We start from the raw sequence: 22,276 nt of genomic DNA on the forward strand, positions 1-22,276 counted from the left end.
AAAATCAGTGCATGACTTGATTGTTCTGCTTAAGAGAGTTAGAGGTCAAAAAATGAAAATGACCAGAAAGTGTGAAAACTAAAATACGCACCAAATATCAAGTCCAGGAATCAGAAAGAATCTTTTGTCGGAGCCCAAAAGGCAATCAAAATACAGAGTCAAAAAAAACGAACAGAGACAGGGAGTTGATAGTTAGTCGCTAAGTAAAGGGTTATAAGTCATCAAGCTCAGATACCCCAGAATTAATTAGACTGAACTTAACACTGTTGCTTGTTTGACATTAACAATGAGTGTGTGTCAGGAATTCCAAGATGGGTTTCAATGGCAACAGCCAGCACAATGCTCAGTGCCTGTGCTGAAAACAAAATGGCATCACAGTAGACAGTAAACAAAAATTCAACTTTGTTAGGAAAACAAACACAAAACCTCGGATTCTCTGTTTTTCAAAACTTGATACTAGAGATCTGAAAATTCCAAACAATCACTCGAACAAGCACAAAAATATAAAAATTACGGAGTTTTAATACCAACAGCCTCTTCACCCAAAACGCCTCTACAGGTGTACATTCTTCCATGTGGAAACCTGCATTACTGGTCAAACTCTCAGTGACAGATTATCCTTTTGAGTTCAGTTTCTCATGTGTCTGTATTATTGTCATTTTCATCTCTGGAAGGATTGATTTTGGAGTAAAGGATCTTTGTTTTACGGGAAAGGTTTAAACAAGAATATACGTAGCAAAATCCTGGTAAATACCAAAACAGACATGATTTAGGAATGCCAAGAAACAAAGATCATCATCTAAACAACATCACTTTCCATTTGCCTCCATTTTCACCCGGGAACCAGAAGTCGCATAGTAGATGGCTAAACCTTACGGTCAAAGCAACACAGAGGCCTAGAGTATGGCATACTAAAGCCATTACTGCTCATACCCACAGACTTTAGATCTGGAAATTCTTACTTTTGTTTTTCTCTAAGTCTCTGTGGCATTATTTCTTCAGGGGTCCATGTGTCCTAATTAAAAGAGAAAATACACTGTTGGCTTCTGCAAGACATTTTACATTTCTAGCATCACTACAAGTCTTAAAAGGTTAACAAAAATACTATTTTCTATTTTTAATTTCTTCCTTTCCCAATCTCATTTTCCTTCTCCTCTCTAACCAGAGCTGCCCAACATATTTCTTTCAGCCTCAAAGCTAGTCATGTATGGGCTGCTATGAGACTCGTTAGCACTCAACTGAACTCAGATAAGGAAGAAATGAAAATTCCCCAACATCTCTTCCACTTAATACATTATTAGAACTATCTTACATATTATTAACCTGTTTACCATTAGACACCTCCAAAAGTAGTGATACCAAGCACCTCTGATACCATAAGATTCCCTTCCCTTCCCACTTTCTGTATGTAACAAGTTGGTGTCTAATTTGCAGCCCTCAGGTGACATTTTTTATGACAGGTGGAAGACAGACAAAAAAAATGACTCACTGGATCAACAAATGTGATGCCGAAGACTTCATATGCATAGAACAAAAGTTCTTTCTCCAAGAGAGACTGTCGAATATACATCTCAACATTCTGCGGAAAAAAGAGAAAGACAGAAGTCATCACTATTGGCTTTCTCACTCCTGTGATAAAAACTTGCTCTCCACCTCTCCTTCCACACAATGTCAAGTCTTGCAATTTTCCCAACCTTTCTGGCCGAAATGTTGGCAGCAATCTCCTCCCCTAGCACAGCTGAATAGTAAGCCAGGTTCTGATTCATCACTTCATCTCTGGGGTGGAACAGAAGATATGTCTTGGCGTTCTCGATCGCCTTCTCATAGTTTTCACCTGCAAAAGAATAAAATGCAAATGTCCAGCCTTGCCAAATCAGACAGAAAGAGAAATGAATGCCTTCATCACTGTTCCTACCCTAGGAGGTCAAAAGCTCAAGATGTGGCAATGATTAACCTGATGCTATGCACTGGAGATGAAGCCATTATTTTCCTGCCCTGGGCTGGTAGGGTATTCATACTCTGGATGATATTTTTGACAAAATTGGCTATAAAGCATTCCAATAACAAAACTCTTCCTTCACTATACCTTCCTCTTCATTTTTATTCTTATACAATGTAATGTCACTTTAAAATAAGTGGCCTCCTAATTTGATCTGCTCGGTTTAATATGGCTTGTAATATTTATTACCGCAGGTAATAAACTGAGATCAAGATGAACGAGTCACGGTATACGGAGCTCGCGTGGCAAAAACTGCCATTTGCCCATGAGACATGATAGCGATCGTAAGTCGAATGGTCATAAGACTCATAGCTCGTAAGTTGATGACTAGCTGTACTGTATGTATTTTTGCACAGTTTTCAAGCAGCGTGAAACAAGCTATGCTGTCTTAAAGAATTATGCTATAAATATGCTGTAGGGTATGTGATTTAGGGCTTTCTGTATACAAGGAGTAAATCGCGTCTGTGTTTTTACTTAATGCAGTCATTGACAATAAGGGGATAATTTGGTTTTGAATCCTGAGTAGCGACAAAAGGTAGCAAATATAAACTAAGGAAAACCCAAGTAAGTTCTTCAGTGCAAATACGCAGCATTGACCCTCTTTAAAGCAAACTAAAATAGAATCTTTACGTTAAATTCATCATAGTTGAGGTTTAATATGTCTGTCATGTCAACTCATGTTATGATAACAGTTTGGTGATATGATTAATTATATATGTGAGTCGGTATTCACCTGGTTTGGCTGCATTCACCTACTTTATCATAGGTGTCGTCATTTTACACTTACCTTGAAATGTTGCATACACATGTGTTAGAGCTGCCATAAGATATTTGCAAGTTCTCCCACCAAGTTTACTTTTATAAATCTGAATTTTGCTTGCAAAGTTGTATATGCACAGTTCAGGCCACTTTTTACATGTTTTATAAACCTGACTCCTGGCCCCTACATTGATAAATGGTCAGAAATTATATATATAGTGCATCGGTGATTGGCTCTTGATCATGACTGCAGCCCTAATATTTAGCTTATTACCTCTTTGATGAAGTTGATGCAGTGCTGTTAATAACTTTTTGATCCACACCGACTTTTCTTTCATGCTCATTTAGAACTTTGGACCCTGCAGAGCTGGTTTGGGATTTTGGCTGGAGGAGTGTGGAGTGCAGGGCATTGAGTTGTTAATTTGTTAAGGTAAATTTATTTCTATTTTTTTACCATGTTAGCTTTTTGTAACTTTCAATAAACACTTTATCCAAAAAAAACAGCTACCAGGACACTCAAATGGGACTCACTGTTGTAGTAGGCAAACTGCAGATAATTGAAGTGACCAGGCAGAAAGTCCTCGATGGGTTTTTCTTGGGCAGGCCTGCTGGCAAGCTCCACAGCGCAGTTCTGTTTGCAGTTTAGCACTTGCGTGTAGTGATCTAAGTGGGCAGAAAGGAAAACAAGTGAATATGTAACAGCTCAGGGTCAACCATGGCCTTTAGACAACATGCATTTTGGCTCACCTGTTATGGCCTGAAAGAGGTCAGCATTGTACTCCAAGTAATTGTAACCATCATAGTCATAGGCCCCCTCACATAAGGAGCGGCACTCCTGGTCTGCACTGAAATACTCCTCTACTGCTGCCTCCAAGTGAGGAATTGCCTCCTGAAATTGATCATTTGTGTAAAATGACACGCCTTCCTTGAATGCTTCCTGAAAATAAGGATGGAACAGGAAAGTCAAGAAGGAAACCATGCAATTGTTTAGAAATGGGCATGCATCATTCGTAAATGGGGTCTGCCACCTGTGACAACCAACACAGGTAGAAGAAGCACAAGGACTGACTTGGGGACTGGCGGAGTGGTCAAGCATATCTGACTGATACCGAGGTCTTATTATTAAAGCTGCGCTAGGAAGTGGGCTCATCAAAAAATCGTGAAGACAGGAGCAGCTGCAGTGTAGTAAGTGACATTAGGGAATAGAACACTAGCAAAGGTTTTAAAGTAGCTATACATCAGGAATCGATGAAGCAGAATAACAAGCTTGGAAGTTTAGGACTTCTCTTTCTGTAGACAACAAAGCTGCTAGCAGGATTGTGTTATGTTAGTCATGAATAATCTGTCTTGCCTTTTTACTCTTTAGACATGATAACAGATGAGGCCCCATGGGCTCCTCACATCCCTTCTCCATTTCCCTACATGATCATTTTATTGCCCCCACTGGGATTGCTACTCTTCTAATGGGAGAGGCTCTTCAATTTATTTTTTAATGATGTAGGAATTGGATTGAGTGGGTTTTTTCAAAATGCTATGATAATAAATCTCATCTGAAAAGGCCAAATCCATATAAAAAATGTCCCCAAACACCAATAAATGTTTCAGTTAGATATATTTATTTAGCAATAATTGAGTAAAAATCAATTGAACTATAAAGCAAAAAGCCAATAAGAAACAGAAACTTATGAAGAATCAAAAAATAAGGAATGAAAAAAGAAAGTATATAAGCAAATACTTGCAAAGGGAAAGATCTTGAGTAAAAGAACTTTACAAGAGGTACTGTAATAAATAACAAAGCCAAAAGTGTAAACATGACGTAAATGATAAAAAAAATTAGTTAGAAAGATCAAAAGCCATCAACTGCAACATAATTCAGGGAGACCTTCACTAATCCACCTCCCTATAATCCAATTACTTTGCTAATCTGGCATCGATTTTAAAAATCCCAAAATTCCCCAGCCAAATTCACGAGCCACCACACCCACCGACTGCTCGCTGTTTTGGTTGCACTACATCCTTTTATTGTTATGATTAGTGAGGCTTTTAAATTCATCAGTTTTTGGTTAAGTATTTCTTCACTGCAAAATGTACAGAACCAGAACCGGAACTTGCATGTCATGTGATCTGTCTTTGTCTGGCGGCCCCAATTAGTAAAATCCTTTGTGTGACTGGGGGTCAAGTCAATTATTTCTGGGTTAAGTATGGCTGCCCCGACAACATGTACCATTTCTCAGTGGATAAAGAAAAAAAAGGCAGAAACAAACAGGTATTAGTTACTGGTTAATTTGGTGTGAAAAATTGGGTAGTTAGGCAGCGATCCTTTTATTTTCCTTTTAGAGTTACAAAATTCTTTTTGTTCTCAATGTACGTTTTTTCTTTTTCTTTTGTTGCTTTAATTTCTTGATGTTCTTCTGTCTGTCAAGCTTCTGACTTCAGGTTTGTCATTTCAACTATTTCACTGGCTACTTGTTCTATATCTACCAATCAATCTGTAAACACCAGGAGAACATATAAAACTCATGCAGACCCTGGTGCAGTGAAGCAATGATGACAACTCTGCCCCACTTGGAGAAGATGGCATAAAAGAAGCTCAGCTAGTGGCGGTGGAGGAGTTAGGAGCACGTGCAGACGCAGTACTTAGAGAGTACTTCAGATGAGTCTCCTGGTTGTTAAGAGTCCATCAGCCCTGATGAGTAGCTGCTGTAAAGGAACTGGGGGAAAGAATGGAATACAAGGCTGCCTCTGTCTTCAAATGAGCAGAGTAAGGTGGAGGTGGGTGGCATGCTTGAGCAGGCAAAAGGAAAAAGCAGCTGCTCCCAGCAGTCAGTGTAAAGTGGCTAATTCCGTTTCTTCGACTCTTGTGCCACTAAGATTGTTACAATAATAATAATAATAATTATTTCCATTTATATAGACCTTCTTTTACTGTTGTCGGAGATGGCTGGGTGGGGCAACCCGGCCAGGATGCCCAGGAAGACCGGAGGAGGGCTTACGCCTCCCCCAGACCATGTGGGGGCGACCACTCTGGTACCTTTGGGGGCCACGGGTACAGAGCTTTGAAGCTCAACCCTGTAGGGGCCCGTGGTCACCACCAGGGGTGCCCCTATGCCTTTGGAGCCCTGGACCTCAGCACTTCCGCCACATCCGGAAGTCCTGGAAGGAAGAGGAGCAGGGACACCCCGAGTGCTTCCAGGGATGCAGCCAGCACTTCCGCCATACTAGAAGATTGCCGGAACATACCTTGAGCACATCCAGGGGAATATAAAAGGGGCCGCCTCCCTTCATATTGAGGCTAGAGTCAGGAGAGAATAGAGGACAAGGTCTGGGAGGAGAGACAAGGAGGTAGGCCTGAAGAAGTGAGGCATTGTTGGTTGGCCAGGACTTTGGGGACTTTAGGGGTTTGGTGTGCACCGTTGTAAATAGAAGGATGTACAATAAACGTGTGTGGGGTGATTTAAACGTGTCTGCCTGTCTGTGTCCGAGTCATCTTCCACACTGTTCAAAGTATTCTCCACACAGGGAGGACACGGGAAGCAAACCCACAATCTCCTTACAGGAAAGCAGCAGCTCTACCACTGTGGCAGTAATCTATCTCACTGAAACACATGCATGTACTAGCAGTCCAGCGACAGCAATAATAATGAAATAAGCTTCCGTATAGTGAAAGAAAATAAGTAACCATAAGTGTAACTATTTCCAGTTATTATTGCCTAGTTGTCTACAGAACCGAGGCAGCAGTTCACATTTGGGCATCAACACTCAGTTTCAGTAACATTGCTTATTGATGACTTTCCAAGGTGAATCCCCACACTAAATGATTCGACAGAGGAAGACAGGTGGTGGAGCAAAGTGCAAAGCCGGTCAAATTTAAAAATGGCTGAACGTGACAACAATAGTTTGCGTTACGCTTTTATTTTCTTCTAAAAATGTTTTGCAATATGTATGTAATCTGAAGATGCTGATCAATACTCAATAACATTTTTGGCTTGAAAATTTGATGTATTTCGTAAGCTTTAAGACTATTTTTAATAATGGGACTCTGGTACCCTTCACCTCCACCATCATTTTTTTAACTTACAAAACTAGCCATAACATCTGTCACAGACAAGTAACAGCATAATTAAAACATGTTTGCTAACTCGTTCCGCTCATGTACCTTCAGCGCCTTCCCTCTGTATTCGCGTGTATGTCAATGCCTCCTCACCAACACTCCTCCTCTTGAGTGTGTTCCCGTAAAGCCTGCTTCTCAGACTGTGCTAATATTTTTGAGGCACTTCTCTCACCTCCTGTCCAGTTTTATACCTGCAGTCTTTGAAAGTGATTCTCTAAGCACGCCTCCCATGCTTTTACTAACATGTCTTGCCAAACGCAGCAGCTGAGGGAAAATGAGACACCTAAACACCGAGACGGTTATTTATTTTTGGTTAAACTTTTTTGTTAAATTAAATGGGACAATGCAGTTCGCGCCCCAACTTTTATTTTTGAGACCTGTGATTCCTGCACCCGGCCACAATATGAATAGAAAGAGATTTGAACAACCTCAACAATTTATTTTCTATCCCCATTTGACTAGGTGGGCTTTTGCATTAATTAAATTATCCTAGAACTCTTGTTGCTGTACTATGCATTATATTAATCATCTTATCTTTGGCCAAAACTTGTGGCATTGTCATCTAAGATCAATGAGCTTCTACTTTTGACAATAAATATGCTACAACATCTAAACAGTAACAGTACTTTATGGTTCACTGATATGTTGCTAATTAGCTAAAAAAATTATAATGTAGGTAGGGCGGCACGGTGGCGTAGTGGGTAGCACTGCTGCCTTGCAGTTAGGAGACCCGGGTTTGCTTCCCAGATCCCCCCCTGCGTGGAGTTTGCATGTTCTCCCAGTGTCTGCGTGGGTTTCCTCCAGGTGCTCTGGTTTCCTCCCACAGTCCAAAGACATGCAGGTTATTGGCGATCCTAAATTGTCTCTAGTGTGGGTGTGGGTGGGTGTGTGTGTGCCCTGCGGTGGGCTGGAGCCCTGCCCGGGGTTTGTTTCCCTTTGATGCACCCTGTGTTGGCTGGGATTGGCTCCAGCAGACCTCCGTGACCCTGTAGTTAGGATATAACGGGTTGGATAATGGAAGGATGGATAATGTAGGTAAGCTTCTAAAACAGCTACAACTCTGAAGCAAGTTTTACATGAAGTAGCTCCTCTCAAAATAAACGTAACATAATGGTTGAAATAAATTTACTATAGGAATTCAACATTGTACTACACACTCCGTTAAATTACAGAGCCATAAACTAGGACATAGATGAGAACACCTGACCATATTTTATCTCCCCAATGAATAGACGCGATTCTCCATCAGGCTCACAGCAATTGGCTGGGAGGCACCTACTAGTGGTGTTTTGTAAGCGATTTAGTAAATTATCTCAATGCTAAAACGTGTCAACATCAGGAGCTTTGACTGCTGTCATCTGTACATGATTAGGTGTTATTCCCTGAATACACAGATTTTATATTAACATTTCCTTTTTCATTGAATAACATGAGGCATATATTTCTGAATGGGAGGTGTGGTGGCACCATTGGTAGCGCTGCCATCTCGCAGTCAGGAGACCAGGGTTTGCATCACAGTCCTCCCTGCGTGGGGTTTGTCTGTTATCCCCATGTCTGTGTGGGATCAAATGGTTGCTCCGGTTTCCTCCCACTGTCCAAAGACATGCAGGTTAGATGAACTGGCAACACAAAACTGGCCCTGGTGTGTAGATGTGTGAGTGGGTGCGTGTGTTTGTCCTACTATGGACTGTCGCCTTTTCCAGGGTTTGTTCCTGCCTTGCACCCTATGCTAGCTGGAATAAACTCCAGCCTCTCCGTGACCCTGGTCTGGATTAAGCTGGTTAGAAAATGCCATGACCTATTTTTGATGGTTAATTTTATCTCCATATTATGAAATACAATGTTTTTGATCTCTAATTAATTTATACAGTGTGCCTGGGCACTTTTAATAAAATGCATTAATACTGTTAATTGACGATAATCTACAAGCAAAGAGTGCTATCTTGCAATCCATACTTGATTTTAATTTGCAATCTGTGTTAACGTGCTTTAGTATAGATCGCTCACAAAACTATTGATCTTCATTTTGGTATTGTCAAGGTTATCATCATAGCACTGACATCAATATGAAATTATTTTAAAAGACATAAGAATGGGCAGAACTACATCTTGAAAGTTGTAATATGGTTGTCTGCCCTCTGTGTATTAATAATGTCCCATAATAGAGGATAAAAACCTACTGGACTGTAAAATTGATGTCATATTATGCAACTTTCAGTTGTGGGGTATGTCAGATTAGCCGACTGACCCTGTTGATCTTGCCACCGGACCGTGTCAATTTAAATAACTGAAAATCACAGGGCTCTCCATATGTGCAAAACATTCAATCACTCAATTTAAAATCTTTTATCGAGCACATCTACCTTGTTTAAAATTGTCCAAAATGTTTCCAAGGCAAGATCCAACCTGCAAACTTTGCAATCGAGCTCCAGCTTCACTGGGCCACATGCTTTGGCTGTGCACCAAAGTAACATCATTCTGGACGAGAATTTTTAAATGCCTATCAGACAGCCTTGGTGTCACAATCTCACCTAATCCACTAACAGCTGTGGTTGGTGGGCTCACAGAGGGGCTTAAAGTGGAGGAGGACAAACAAACTGTAATTACCTTTACTGCACTATTAGCACTCAGGCTTATCCTGCTCAACTGGAAGAATCCCAGCCCACCTCTTTTAAGTCAGTGGCTAACTGATGTTATATACTATTTGAAATTGGAAAAAAATCAAATTCTCACTTAGAGGATCTGTGAAAAACATTTTTAAAACCTGGCAGGATCTAATTAATAATATTTTAGAATAAGCATTTATATTGGGGGGAAAAGACTTCTTTTTCTCTTTACTACTCTTAACAGTTTTGCTCTGGTTTTTGGCCTTCCTCTCGTTCTCATGGAGTTGATTCGTATTTAATTTTGTTAAGTTTGACTTGATTGTATGGAATGTTATATGATTTTAATAAATTCAATAAAAGATCCAAAAAAGAAAATCGCAAAGCAAGCCTACTGATGTCACATTTAGCGATCGCATGTCGCCTATATCAGGGCCATCTTAAAAGCACCATAGACCCCTGGGGAAAGTAATGTTCTGGGGCCCCTGCTTAATACCAAAAGAAAGACATACACAGGCATCAGAAACATTGTGGCCCCCAGCCAGTGCCCATTGTGCCCATACGTGTTCAACGCAGTTGTGCTTGCCTCTTTTTCTGACAGTCAAAACCATGCTGCCTGACAGAGCTGGTGCTGTACGAAGGGTTATCAGCTATGACAAGTTCAGCCGTAATCTCAGCCCTTTATTTCATTCTCCATTCTGTCGTGGAATATAAAACATGAGATGTCAGGTTGACGAGCTTCACTTCCGTTTGTGAGGTCCAAAGCCCTCATGCTGTCTGACGGAGCCAGCACTGTACGAAGGGTTAACAGGTTCTGCCACAGCTTTTTTTTTCTTTTTTACCAAAACATGAGACACCAGAAGGTTGAGCCTTCCATCAGTTTGCAAGCTTACTTATTCCTCATACATTCCATGTATTATACTCCTGGATGACTATTTATTGGTTGTCAGATCTCCTGCATGCACAGCCTGCCCCTATAACCTTTGTCTCGTCCAGGCTGGATTACTGTAATGCGCTCCTCATTGGGATTCCTGGCAAGAGTATCCAGAGACTCCAGTACATTCAGAACAGCGCTGCCAGGATCCTGATGAGGGTGCGAAAGCATAGCCACATCACTCCTATCTTGAAAACCCTTCACTGGCTCCCTGTACCACTTAGAATTGAGTACAAGGTTTCCCTCCTTACCCATCACTGCATTTATGGATCTGCTCCCCTGTATTTACAGGAACTCCTTATCCCTCATACTTCCTCACGCACACTCTGCTCTGTGCATACCAACACTCTTCAAGTTCCCAGAACTAAGCTTAGCAGTATGGGTGATAGGGCCTTTTCTTCAGTGGCGCCGAGGCTGTGGAATTCCCTCCCTGACTACTTGAGAGCCCCACAGTCCCGATGCCTTCAAACGAAACCTAAAACTTATCTTTTTAGAAAGGCATTTTGTTAAATTATTTCTATAGATTTCTTGTTTGTTAATTTATTCTTATTTTGTAGCACTTTGAGATTGTTAAATATAAAGTGCAATATAAATAAAATCTATTATTATTATAACTAAACAAAAAAATTAAACTTGTTTGATTTTATTCTAGCAAGTTGCAAACAAATTGATCTCAGGCATTGGGCATTCCACATTAAGTGACTGGCTTCACAGAGCCCACCACCAACTATGTAAATTAAGGCTACAACTAAAAATTACTTGAAAAGTCGTGTAATGTGATATAGGATTAATTGCAATTAGTAACAAGTGGGATTCCAATGCAGTCTTGGGGTGGTAGCAGATAATGATAACGAAAAGGGCATTGTAGCCATTCACGTCTCCTTACCATGTGTGCTTTTGCCTCCAGATCCTTGAAGTCCGCCTCCTGCACGCCGGCCATCATCCTGTAGTATTCCAGGTTCTGCTTCATTTCCATGTGTGTGGGGTTTGCCACAAAGAAGGTGTGTGCTGCCGCCACAGCTTTGTCAAGCTTATCGATCTAATAGCAAAGAGGAGATCTGCTACAGCTTAATCAAGTTTATTACTTTTTTCCCAATTGAATCCTCACAGGATTCTAAAACATATATGCAACTACAATGAATTAAAAATAAATTATTAAACTATGCAACATTTTTATATACAGATTATGTTAAACACACAGTAAAGCACAAGGGATCTCAGTGATTAACATAAACAGATCATGACATTATAAAGTCTTGTTAACATTCAAATTGAGACATGAATAATTCACTGCCAAGAGAAGTAATATAAAAACTACAACAGAAAAATAAACTACTAGGGATCCACTGCCGCTCAGTCAAATTCAGATCTGATGATGACCTGTACCTTCCACCACTTGTGCCTTCTATATACATTTCAAAAGCAGGTGCTCGACATTTAAACATTAATCCTGTTTGCTATTATATCTTTCAGTCATTTTCACTACTACATCACAATAACGCATAACAATAGCAAATAAAGTTTAGATAAGTGCTCTATGGATATACTACTTGTTAAAATACACAAGTGGCCTTCCTCTCGTTCTCATGGAGTTGATTTGTATTTAATTTTGTTAAGTTTGACTTGATTGTATGGAATGTTATATGATTTTAATAAATTCAATAAAAGATCCAAAAAAGAAAATCGCAAAGCAAGCCTACTGATGTCACATTTAGCGATCGCATGTCGCCTATATCAGGGCCATCTTAAAAGCACCATAGACCCCCGGGAAAAGTAATGTTCTGGGGCCCCTGCTTAATACCAAAAGAAAGACATACACAGGCATCAGAAACATTGTGGCCCCCAGCCAGTGCCCATTGTGCCCATACGTGTTCAATGCAGTTGTGCTTGCCTCTTTTTCTGACAGTCAAAACCATGCTGCCTGACAGAGCTGGTGCTGTACAAAGGGTTATCAGCTATGACAAGTTCAGCCGTAATCTCAGCCCTTTATTTCATTCTCCATTCTGTCGTGGATATATATACATATATGCAACTACAATAAATTAAAAATAAATTATTAAACTATGCAACATTTTTATATACAGATTATGTTAAACACAAAGTAAAGCACAAGGGATCTCAGTGATTAACATAAACAGATCATGACATTATAAAGTCTTGTTAACATTCAATAACGCATAACAATAGCAAATAAAGTTTAGATAAGTGCTCTATGGATATACTACTTGTTAAAATACTGCGGCTCTGGCACAACATGTTTTATTTCCCAATTAGACAGTACTGTTACCGTCCATTAGTCATTCGTGTACACGTCCCGGCAAAAGGCAGATGCTGTGCAGCCTCGTCTGTGCTTTCTACTGGTGTCTTTGGGCTTCCCGATATACGCTCTTCGCGTTAGAAACATTCGGACGTTATGCGAGATCCACTACAGATTGAGAAATCCAGCTTTCGTTTCAGCGGTTTTAAGTAGTAGCAAGAGGTTAAAAACACTATTTTTATCTTTGCTAAATGTACAGTTACTCCCTGAAGTCATCCGTGCCGACTACGTGGCAACAAGTCTTGCAGCGGGGGGCTGGGGTGTTACCCGATCACTTCAACGCCTCCACCGGCAGCTTCTTGCCATCGCAAATTGTAAATACATGTGCAATACTGGGGGTCTGTTACTGCTCTTTTCAGAAATTAGATCTGTTATGTCTGCCACGTAAAGTCAAGATGGGCTTCCCGCTGGTTAATTAGTGCATCCCCTTTGGTTAAAACTCAAACCGGTCCCGCAATGCTCTGTTCGCTCAATTCGTGAGTGCTGAACCGTCACGTGCATTAGCTAACAATGCATGAAAAAGTGAAAAGGTATCCAGGTGTGCAAATGATGCTACGAGAACGTGCCTTACACTGAATTAGTGGGTTAGAAAACGGGTGGATTGAGTGCGGGCATCACAGAGCCTTCACTGTGCTCGCACTTTACTGCCATACTGTAATGCAAAGATCTATGGGTCAAACTTTTTGTATACAAATTACGATTCAGTAATCGTCAATACAGCATCCGAATATGTATGAATGAAGTCACATGAAATTAGGTTGACTTGTTTCCATATATGTGGCACAATGGCACTTTATAGCAAAATGATCGTTCGCACACGTACCTCTTGCCACACATTCGGGACGCCGCAGCTGATCCCTTGTCCCACCACACATTCTGAGGAGAAACCCCACTGAGACCTCAGTAGCACAACTTACTGAACAAATTTACCTTGAAATATGCCACTTGTAGGTAGTTGTACGGACTCCTCTTCTGGAATTCCAGTTCAGTCTCTTCGCTCACTTTATGCATCGACACTGCTCCAAGTTTCCCCGACTCACAATTTTGCAAACAGTCGGCCCTTCGGAGGATTTTATCGAAAAAGGCCAGATCGTGAACCGGCCCCTGGCCAGGCAGAGGCACACCAAAGTCCGGCAGTGGCTCCCCGAATTGAGTGCGGTTGGCGCAGCTGAGACGGCATTCCGCTCTTGCCCGGCGGATTGCCCCTTTATTTCGCAGCGCCCGCTCGATGTTCAGAATGACGGACTTCCAGTCGCCCCGGTAGTACGCCTCTACCCCACGATCATAGAGCTGGTCGTAGGGCTCCAGCGGTGGCTCCGCAGATTGTTGAGGGGCAATCGCAGGCAAAGCGAGGAGCAACAAGGCAACTAGGCGCGACATGGTGAAAATGAAGTTGTTCCTAAATCGGTTCCCCCAAGTCGGCCGCGCAGACACGCAGAGTGTGTCCCGGCGAAGAACGGATCGCTGATTGGACGGCGTAGAATTCACAAAAAAACCTCAGAGCCTTAGGCTCCATGTGTACAGCGGCTCAACACTGGGCGGAGGCAATTAAATAAGGAGAATAAAGCAGCACACGAGGGAAAATGAATTCGCGTATGAAATATTCATTTGCTATAAAACAAAATATTGCAATAGGTAGGATCTATCTATGTTTACCCTACCCTAAATTTTATAAGTAATATGTTATGAATAGTCACCTTCGACACTTAAACATAAACTAACGGGTTGTGTACAGTACCTAATGTAAGATAATATACTAATACGTGTAGATTTTACGTAGCTTTTTCTATATACGTTGACATAATTTCTTAGATGACACATTAACAGAATTAAATCATGCTGAAATAAAACTATTAAAACTATTAAATTATTATATTTTGATATAAGCGTTACAGCCTCAGTGAACGTCGTCATTATTCACCCATTTTAAGTAAATCATACAGAAAATTAACACTAGTTTAATACTCGAAACATATTCCCATTTCCTCTGTGCACAGTTAAATTAAGTTGATTTAACTTAAAACAAATACTTTATGTACGTAACGTGACTATCCTATGTTTGTCTAAAGATCCGCCGCTTTTGTTCCATTGTGGTGTATGGGATCTCCACGCCTTTGTACAGTTGGAATAAAAGTTAAAAGACTTTTAGTAAATTGATTTTTTTTTCCGAATGCCGTGATTTGTGATATACCAATAGGTCCAGGTTTTACAAGGACTCTTGCTGTATACAATAACAGGTTAGATTTTCTTTAGTCTGTTAGTGTCCTGCTAGGTAGCGTACCATTCATTAAAGATTTAATTTTTATACATATTAGGACATTTTTTCAAAGCATAAAGAACCAATGCCATATGAAAAGAACCCTTCCCAGAAAGAAACGGTGCTTTGTGAAGCAGTAGTTCCACACAACCCAGTAAAGAATCATAAAGCGCCATGAAAGACCCATTAAGAGTGTACACAGGCAAGTTTGTTGCCCACCCTACATCACAAAAGCATCCTTTTTCTTTGTCTTCTATATAACATGATGTATAATGTTAAGTTAACACAAAACAGCAGTCATTCAAAATAAATTAAAAATGTTTTCCATATCCTTAATTGTTTGTACTGATGGAGTATATATAACTATTTCAATATTAATTATACTCATCATCTCTGGATAACTTCAATAAATTGTATAGGAAATAAGTTTTTTTGGAATCTCTAACCTCATGTGGGTAAAATAAATGTGGTTAGGCTAACAAAAATACATCTGTTTTGATCAATAAAAGCCAAACAAACTGAGTACTTACCAACAATTGCACATTGTGCTGACATAAAACCATCTGTATATATTAAATCAAAACTATTGGATTGAATGGAAAGAGGCGCCATAATTAAAACAAGTCAGTTCAATGATTTATTCTTTTGAATGTAATTGTATAGTCATCTATTTGATTTTCAAATACAAATAAAGTTTAGTAAGAACTTTGCATACTGCATAAATGATATCCAAAACATTGTATCAGTTATGGTCCATAGTTAATCAATTTCAGTCACAAATTAAAGGAACAGAAGACTGGTTACATAAAACTTTTAACAAGTTTACTAACCTCCAAACATAAACATTATATTTCTGCACCAATGGCTCCTCATATCTTTATAACATCCATCCATCTATCTGTTATCAAACCCACTATATCCTAACTATGGGGTCACAGAGTTCTGCTGGAGCCAATCCCAGCCAACACAGGGCGCAAGGCAGGAAACAAACCCCGGGCAGGGTGTCAGCCCACCGCAGACTATATAACATGACCTTATCAAATTCAATAATTGCAATTGTTTAACAGTTTCTTGACTTTAGACAAACTATTAACAACTAGCAGTGCTACCTGTCTAAGATGGGTTGAAATCTTAGAAATCAGTATAGCCCTTAGTGTTAATGTTTGCAGTGCACCATCTATTGGGATGTATTTTGCAATGCATGTAGTAATAAAATGCATTGCATTTGCCATTCCAACAGATCAAGCATAACTAATATCAACTTGAGTATCTGGAGAAACATAATGAGAAGTCAAGTAACATGACACCTTTTATTGGCTAACTAAAAAAGATTACAATATGCAAGCTTTCAAGGCAACTCAGGACCCTTCTACAAGATTACATTTTGCCTGAGGAAGGGGCCTGAGTTGCCTCAAAAGCTTGCATATTGTAATATTTTTTAGTTAGCCAATAAAAGATGTCATTTTACTTGACTTCTCACTACATTCATAATGGCTAACACGGTGCAACACCCTAGTACTGGAGAAATATAAGCAATCTGAAAATGAGGGGAGACCATTCAATCCATCAAGCCAGTTTGTTTAGTTAACAGCTAAGCTGTACCAACATCTCATCCAGCTGCTTCTTAAAGGATGTGAAGGTTTGTGCTTCAACTACATGTCTCAGTAGTTTGTTCCAGAGTCCCACAACTCGTTGTGTAAAGAAGTGCTTACTGGGAAAACCCATATGGACAGAGGGAGAGTCTGCAATCGCTATCCAGACAGAGAAAGGACAAGGAGTCGAACCCAATCAATGGAGCTGCAAGGCTGCAGCGTGTTATTCAGACAGCAGAAAAGATTGTGGGAGTGAAATTAGACTCCATTCAGGTGCTGCATACATCACAGGTCAGGAATTGATCCAGAAATACAATCAAAGACTAAACACATCCCAGGCAACAAGCTCTTCCAGTTATTAATATCAAGGAAATGTTAACTGGTCAGTGAAGGCAAGAACTACTAGACACGGAAACAGTCACCGTGGTTAAACAAAATATCTAATTTATTCCTCTTCCTGATTTCTATTCTTCTCCACTCAATATAAATTATGTTTATTTATATAGGACTTACCTGATATATTACAGGGTGGGAGTGCAGTTCTACTTTAGTATATTGTTTTACAAATGAATGTTTACTGTATGTAATGCTGGGATCGTGTCATGTAGTATACAGTGGTGTGAAAAACTATTTGCCCCCTTCCTGATTTCTTATTCTTTTGCATGTTTGTCACACAAAATGTTTCTGATCATCAAACACATTTAACCATTAGTCAAATATAACACAAGTAAACACAAAATACAGTTTTTAAATGATGGTTTTTATTATTTAGGGAGAAAAAAAATCCAAACCTTCATGGCCCTGTGTGAAAAAGTAATTGCACCCTTGTTAAAAAAATAACCTAACTGTGGTGTATCACACCTGAGTTCAATTTCCGTAGCCACCCCCAGGCCTGATTACTGCCACACCTGTTTCAATCAAGAAATCACTTAAATAGGAGCTGCCTGACACAGAGAAGTAGACCAAAAGCACCTCAAAAGCTAGACATCATGCCAAGATCCAAAGAAATTCAGGAACAAATGAGAACAGAAGTAATTGAGATCTATCAGTCTGGTAAAGGTTATAAAGCCATTTCTAAAGCTTTGGGACACCAGCGAACCACAGTGAGAGCCATTATCCACAAATGGCAAAAACATGGAACAGTGGTGAACCTTCCCAGGAGTGGCCGGCCGACCAAAATTACCCCAAGAGCACAGAGACGACTCATCCGAGAGGTCACAAAAGACCCCAGGACAATGTCTAAAGAACTGCAGGCCTCACTTGCCTCGATTAAGGTCAGTGTTCACGACTCCACCATAAGAAAGAGACTGGGCAAAAACGGCCTGCATGGCAGATTTCCAAGACGCAAACCACTGTTAGGCAAAAGAACATTAGGGCTCGTCTCAATTTTGCTAAGAAACATCTCAATGATTGCCAAGACTTTTGGGAAAATACCTTGTGGACTGATGAGACAAAAGTTGAACTTTTTGGAAGGCAAATGTCCCGTTACATCTGGTGTAAAAGGAACACAGCATTTCAGAAAAAGAACATCATACCAACAGTAAAATATGGTGGTGGTAGTGTGATGGTCTGGGGTTGTTTTGCTGCTTCAGGACCTGGAAGGCTTGCTGTGATAGATGGAACCATGAATTCTACTGTCTACCAAAAAATCCTGAAGGAGAATGTCCGGCCATCTGTTCGTCAACTCAAGCTGAAGCGATCTTGAGTGCTGCAACAGGACAATGACCCAAAACACACCAGCAAATCCACCTCTGAATGGCTGAAGAAAAACAAAATGAAGACTTTGGAGTGGCCTAGTCAAAGTCCTGACCTGAATCTAATTGAGATGCTATGGCATGACCTTAAAAAGGCGGTTCATGCTAGAAAACCCTCAAATAAAGCTGAATTACAACAATTCTGCAAAGATGAGTGGGCCAAAATTCCTCCAGAGCGCTGTAAAAGGCTCATTGCAAGTTATCTCAAACGCTTGATTGCAGTTATTGCTGCTAAGGGTGGCCCAACCAGTTATTAGGTTCAGGGGGCAATTACTTTTTCACACAGGGCCATGTAGGTTTGGATTTTTTTTCTCCCTAAATAATAAAAACCATCATTTAAAAACTGCATTTTGTGTTTACTTGTGTTATATTTGACTAATGGTTAAATGTGTTTGATGATCAGAAACATTTTGTGTGACAAACATGCAAAAGAATAAGAAATCAGGAAGGGGGCAAATAGTTTTTCACACCACTGTATATTGTGTTGTTTAATTCTATGCACTTTGTTATGTTATCTATTTTAGATGTAGCAACAAAAATTCCTAGCAACTTTGTTGGCTGGCAATAAAGTTCAAGTTCTAATGACTAAGCTGAGTACATGCTGTACATCACTAATCACTTCATGACAACTGTTTTCGTAATCAATTCTCTTAGTAATGGATGTTCTCCTAATTCATCTTACTTCTCTTTTATGTCAATATGGATTGTCAGTATTTAGACTGTGGTGGTTAATATTCATTGTTTATCTTTGGGGTGTGCAATGAAATTAAAGTAGTCAGAAGAAAAAAGAAAAAAATCAAAAACAACTCACAGACTTTGAACTGAACGCAAGGCTGTGGTGGCAGCAGCTCTAATCATTGTGCTACATTGCTGGTGTATACTCTAACACAGGGATCTCAAACTCCAGTCCTGGATGGCCACAGCGGCTGCAGGTTTTCATTCCAACCCTTTTCTTAATTAGCAACCTGTTTTTGGAAGAAATTATCATTCCTCTGTATTGCTTGATTTCTTTCCTTAGACAGAAATGAAATGTGAAGTGAGTGAGCCAACAGAAGACCAACTAAGTTAGGTCCCCAAACTCCAACCAATTTCACTCCAACCAGTTGTCTTGTTATTAATTAAACCCGTTCTTTAATTCCATGGCTTGTTGCTGCTCTCATTGTGTAATGGCATACATTTAAAAAATTGTTGATTATTTTCTTTACTTTTCTAAGAGCACTGTACAAATGTTTTGGGGACTTGAGCAAATCAACCATCCTGAGACCTCCGTCCTTTTCATTTTCAGATATTGTATGATGGTCACAGTTTGCTGGTCATTTTTTGGTTCATTTTGTATCTCATTATTGTTTGGCTGCTAATTAAGGAAAAAGAGACAGTTACTGGGTCTGAGTCTTCAAGAGCAAGTCGATTAAAATGAATTCAAAAGATGTTAATTAGCAGCAAAAAACAGGTCAGTAATTAAGAAAATGGTTAGAATGAAAACTTGCAGCCACTGCGACCATCCAGGACTGGAGTTTGAGATCCCTGCTCTAACAGATGAGACTTTCACAGAGTCTCACAACAAATCCAAACTATGGACTGGACTAGGAAAAAACATGTTATCTCCAAGCAATGTGGTTAAATATATTTCTGACAAGATACTAAATGTACAATTATCTAGCGTCTAGCATCCAAAGATGATTCTCCACTTAAATTAAGAAAAAATCAAAATCCTGTTTATGATTATCATATTTATTAAAGTTATTAAATTTGCCTTTGTGTTTTGAACATCTAGTAAATATTTTAATTTCAAGTTCAGTTTAGCTGTCATGTCACACAGTACAGTGAAATTCTTACTTGCATGTCTCCCAAAGACATGTGTCGATAGCACAATGCAACAGCAGTTACTATAAAGCACCTTCAGAAAGGATTCAGACCCCTTCACTTTAAGACATTTTTATATGTTGCAGTCTTGTGCTTAAATCGTTTCAATTCCGTTTTCCCTTATCATACTACACTCAATTAAGAATGAATGCCATTTCTGCAAATTTATTAAAACTAAAATCTGAGATATCCCATACACACAGGTGTTCAGACCCCTAACTCAGTACTTTGCTGAGGTATCTTTGGTAGTAATTCCAGCTTGGAGTCTTCTTGGGTCTGATGCAACAAGCTTCATGCTTCTGGATTTAGGGATTTCCTTCCATTCATCACTGAAGATCCTCTCAAGCTCTGTCAGGCTGGATGTAGACTGTCAGTGAAGAGCTATTTTCAGGACTCTCTGGAGAGCTTTGATTGGGATTAATTCTGGTCTCTGGTCAGGCCACTCAAGGACATTCTCAGAGTTTTTTAAGCCATTCCTTTGTTGCCTTTGCTTTGAGCCTAGAGTCATTGTCCTGTTGAAAGGTGAACATTTGGCCTAGTAGGAGATCCAGAGCACTCAGGAGCAGGACTTCATTAAGGACATCTCTGTACTTTGTTCTGTTCTTTCCTTCAACCCTGTCTAGTCTATAGTTCCTGCTACTGAAAACAACCCAACACCATGAATCTGCCACCACAATGATTCACCTTTGGGATGATGTAACACAGGTGATGAGCGGTGCCTGGGTTCACCCAGTCATGACACTTAGAACTGAGGCTAAACAGTTCAATCTTGGTTTCATCACTCCAGAGAATCTTGTTTCTCATAGTCTATGAGTCCTTTAGTTGTCATTTTGCAAACTTCAACCAGGCTTTTATGTGTCGTCTGGTCTCTCTTGCAAAAAATCCAGATTGGCGGAGTGATGCAATGGTGGTTGTCCTTTTGGAAGCTTTTCCCTTCAGCTCAGCCAGAGTAACCATCACATGCTTGGTCACCTTTCTTACCATGGCCCTTCTCCTCTAGTTGCTAAGTTTGGCTGTTCCAAATTTATTCCAGTTCAGAATTATAGAAGCTGCTGTGCTTTTGAGAAATGTTTATGCTTCCAGTTTTCTTGTAGCCCTCCCCAGATCTGTGCCTCAACCCAATTCTGTCTCCAAGCTCTGCAGACAATTCCTTCAGTTCATGGCTTAGTTTTTGCTCTGATACAAACTGTCAACTGTATAACTTTCTTGATCATTTCCAATAACTGAATTGACCACAGGTGGACTCCAAACAAGGTGCAGAAACAGCTCAGTGGTGACCAATAGAATGGAATGCACCTGAGCAAAATGTCAAGTTTCATAAAAAATGGCCTGAATACAAGTGTGAATGGGATATTTCATTTTTTTTATTTGTCATACATTTGTAACAATTCCTAAATTCTTGTTTTTACTTTATTATTCTGGAGTAATACGTGATGTTTTAATAGAAATCAAAACACAAACAAACAAATTGGAAAAGGGTTGAGGGTTCACAGAAAGCAAAGCAAACAGAGGAGAAGGAAAATGAAAAAAACAGGATTTGAAGAGACTGATCTAAGCTTCCTTGGTTGGATCTCTATCCTTCATCAAAGCCAGGTCCACAATGAATGAACTTCTGTTCATTATTTGCCACAGTTGACCGCTTACCCAGTTCAGTCCCTTTATGTACCATTCCTTATTCACATTCTCATCAAGCACTTTCTATTGATGAAGGTCCAACGGTCAAGGATTTGTGTTTTCTTGTTTTCTTTTCTTTCAGTTTGTTTTCTTTTTCCATGGGAAATGTACTTTTTTTCTTATAAATGAACTGCATGTATGCAGCTGAACTTAAGTGGAATGAGTTTGCTGCACAGAACACCCTTGCAATCCAAATCCCAGTTAATCACGCAAGTTCTCTTTTGACAGAGCTAAGGTGGCTGTTTTCTGCTTTTCTCTGCAATAAAGACCCGAGGTTTACATCCCTGGTGACAAGTGAAGATGGTTCACCACAGGGACACCAGCTGTGCAAATTGAAGCCAGTTATACACATCGTTTCAGATAAGGGAGACAAACGTTTTGAAGTAAGGTAGTTCTACTCACTAATCATGGTG

General features: G+C 39.9%; 1 protein-coding gene across 1 annotated transcript in view; it reads right to left on the bottom strand.

Moving 5' to 3' along the window:
* The window catches only part of p3h1 (prolyl 3-hydroxylase 1), a 56,107-nt gene extending 41,924 nt beyond the window's left edge, over nucleotides 1-14,183 (bottom strand). The window contains exons 1-7 of the mRNA XM_039755793.1: nucleotides 13,654-14,183; nucleotides 11,293-11,445; nucleotides 3,506-3,695; nucleotides 3,290-3,421; nucleotides 1,695-1,834; nucleotides 1,490-1,579; nucleotides 963-1,015 (exon numbers count right to left, since the gene is read on the bottom strand). Coding sequence (XP_039611727.1) covers nucleotides 963-1,015; nucleotides 1,490-1,579; nucleotides 1,695-1,834; nucleotides 3,290-3,421; nucleotides 3,506-3,695; nucleotides 11,293-11,445; nucleotides 13,654-14,103 — 1,208 coding nt within the window. The 5' untranslated portion in view covers nucleotides 14,104-14,183. The remainder of the gene's footprint in view (nucleotides 1-962; nucleotides 1,016-1,489; nucleotides 1,580-1,694; nucleotides 1,835-3,289; nucleotides 3,422-3,505; nucleotides 3,696-11,292; nucleotides 11,446-13,653) is intronic.
* Nucleotides 14,184-22,276: the final 8,093 nt, after the last annotated feature.

This window comes from Polypterus senegalus, chromosome 6 (genome assembly GCF_016835505.1).
Source record: "Polypterus senegalus isolate Bchr_013 chromosome 6, ASM1683550v1, whole genome shotgun sequence".
NCBI lineage: Eukaryota > Metazoa > Chordata > Cladistia > Polypteriformes > Polypteridae > Polypterus > Polypterus senegalus.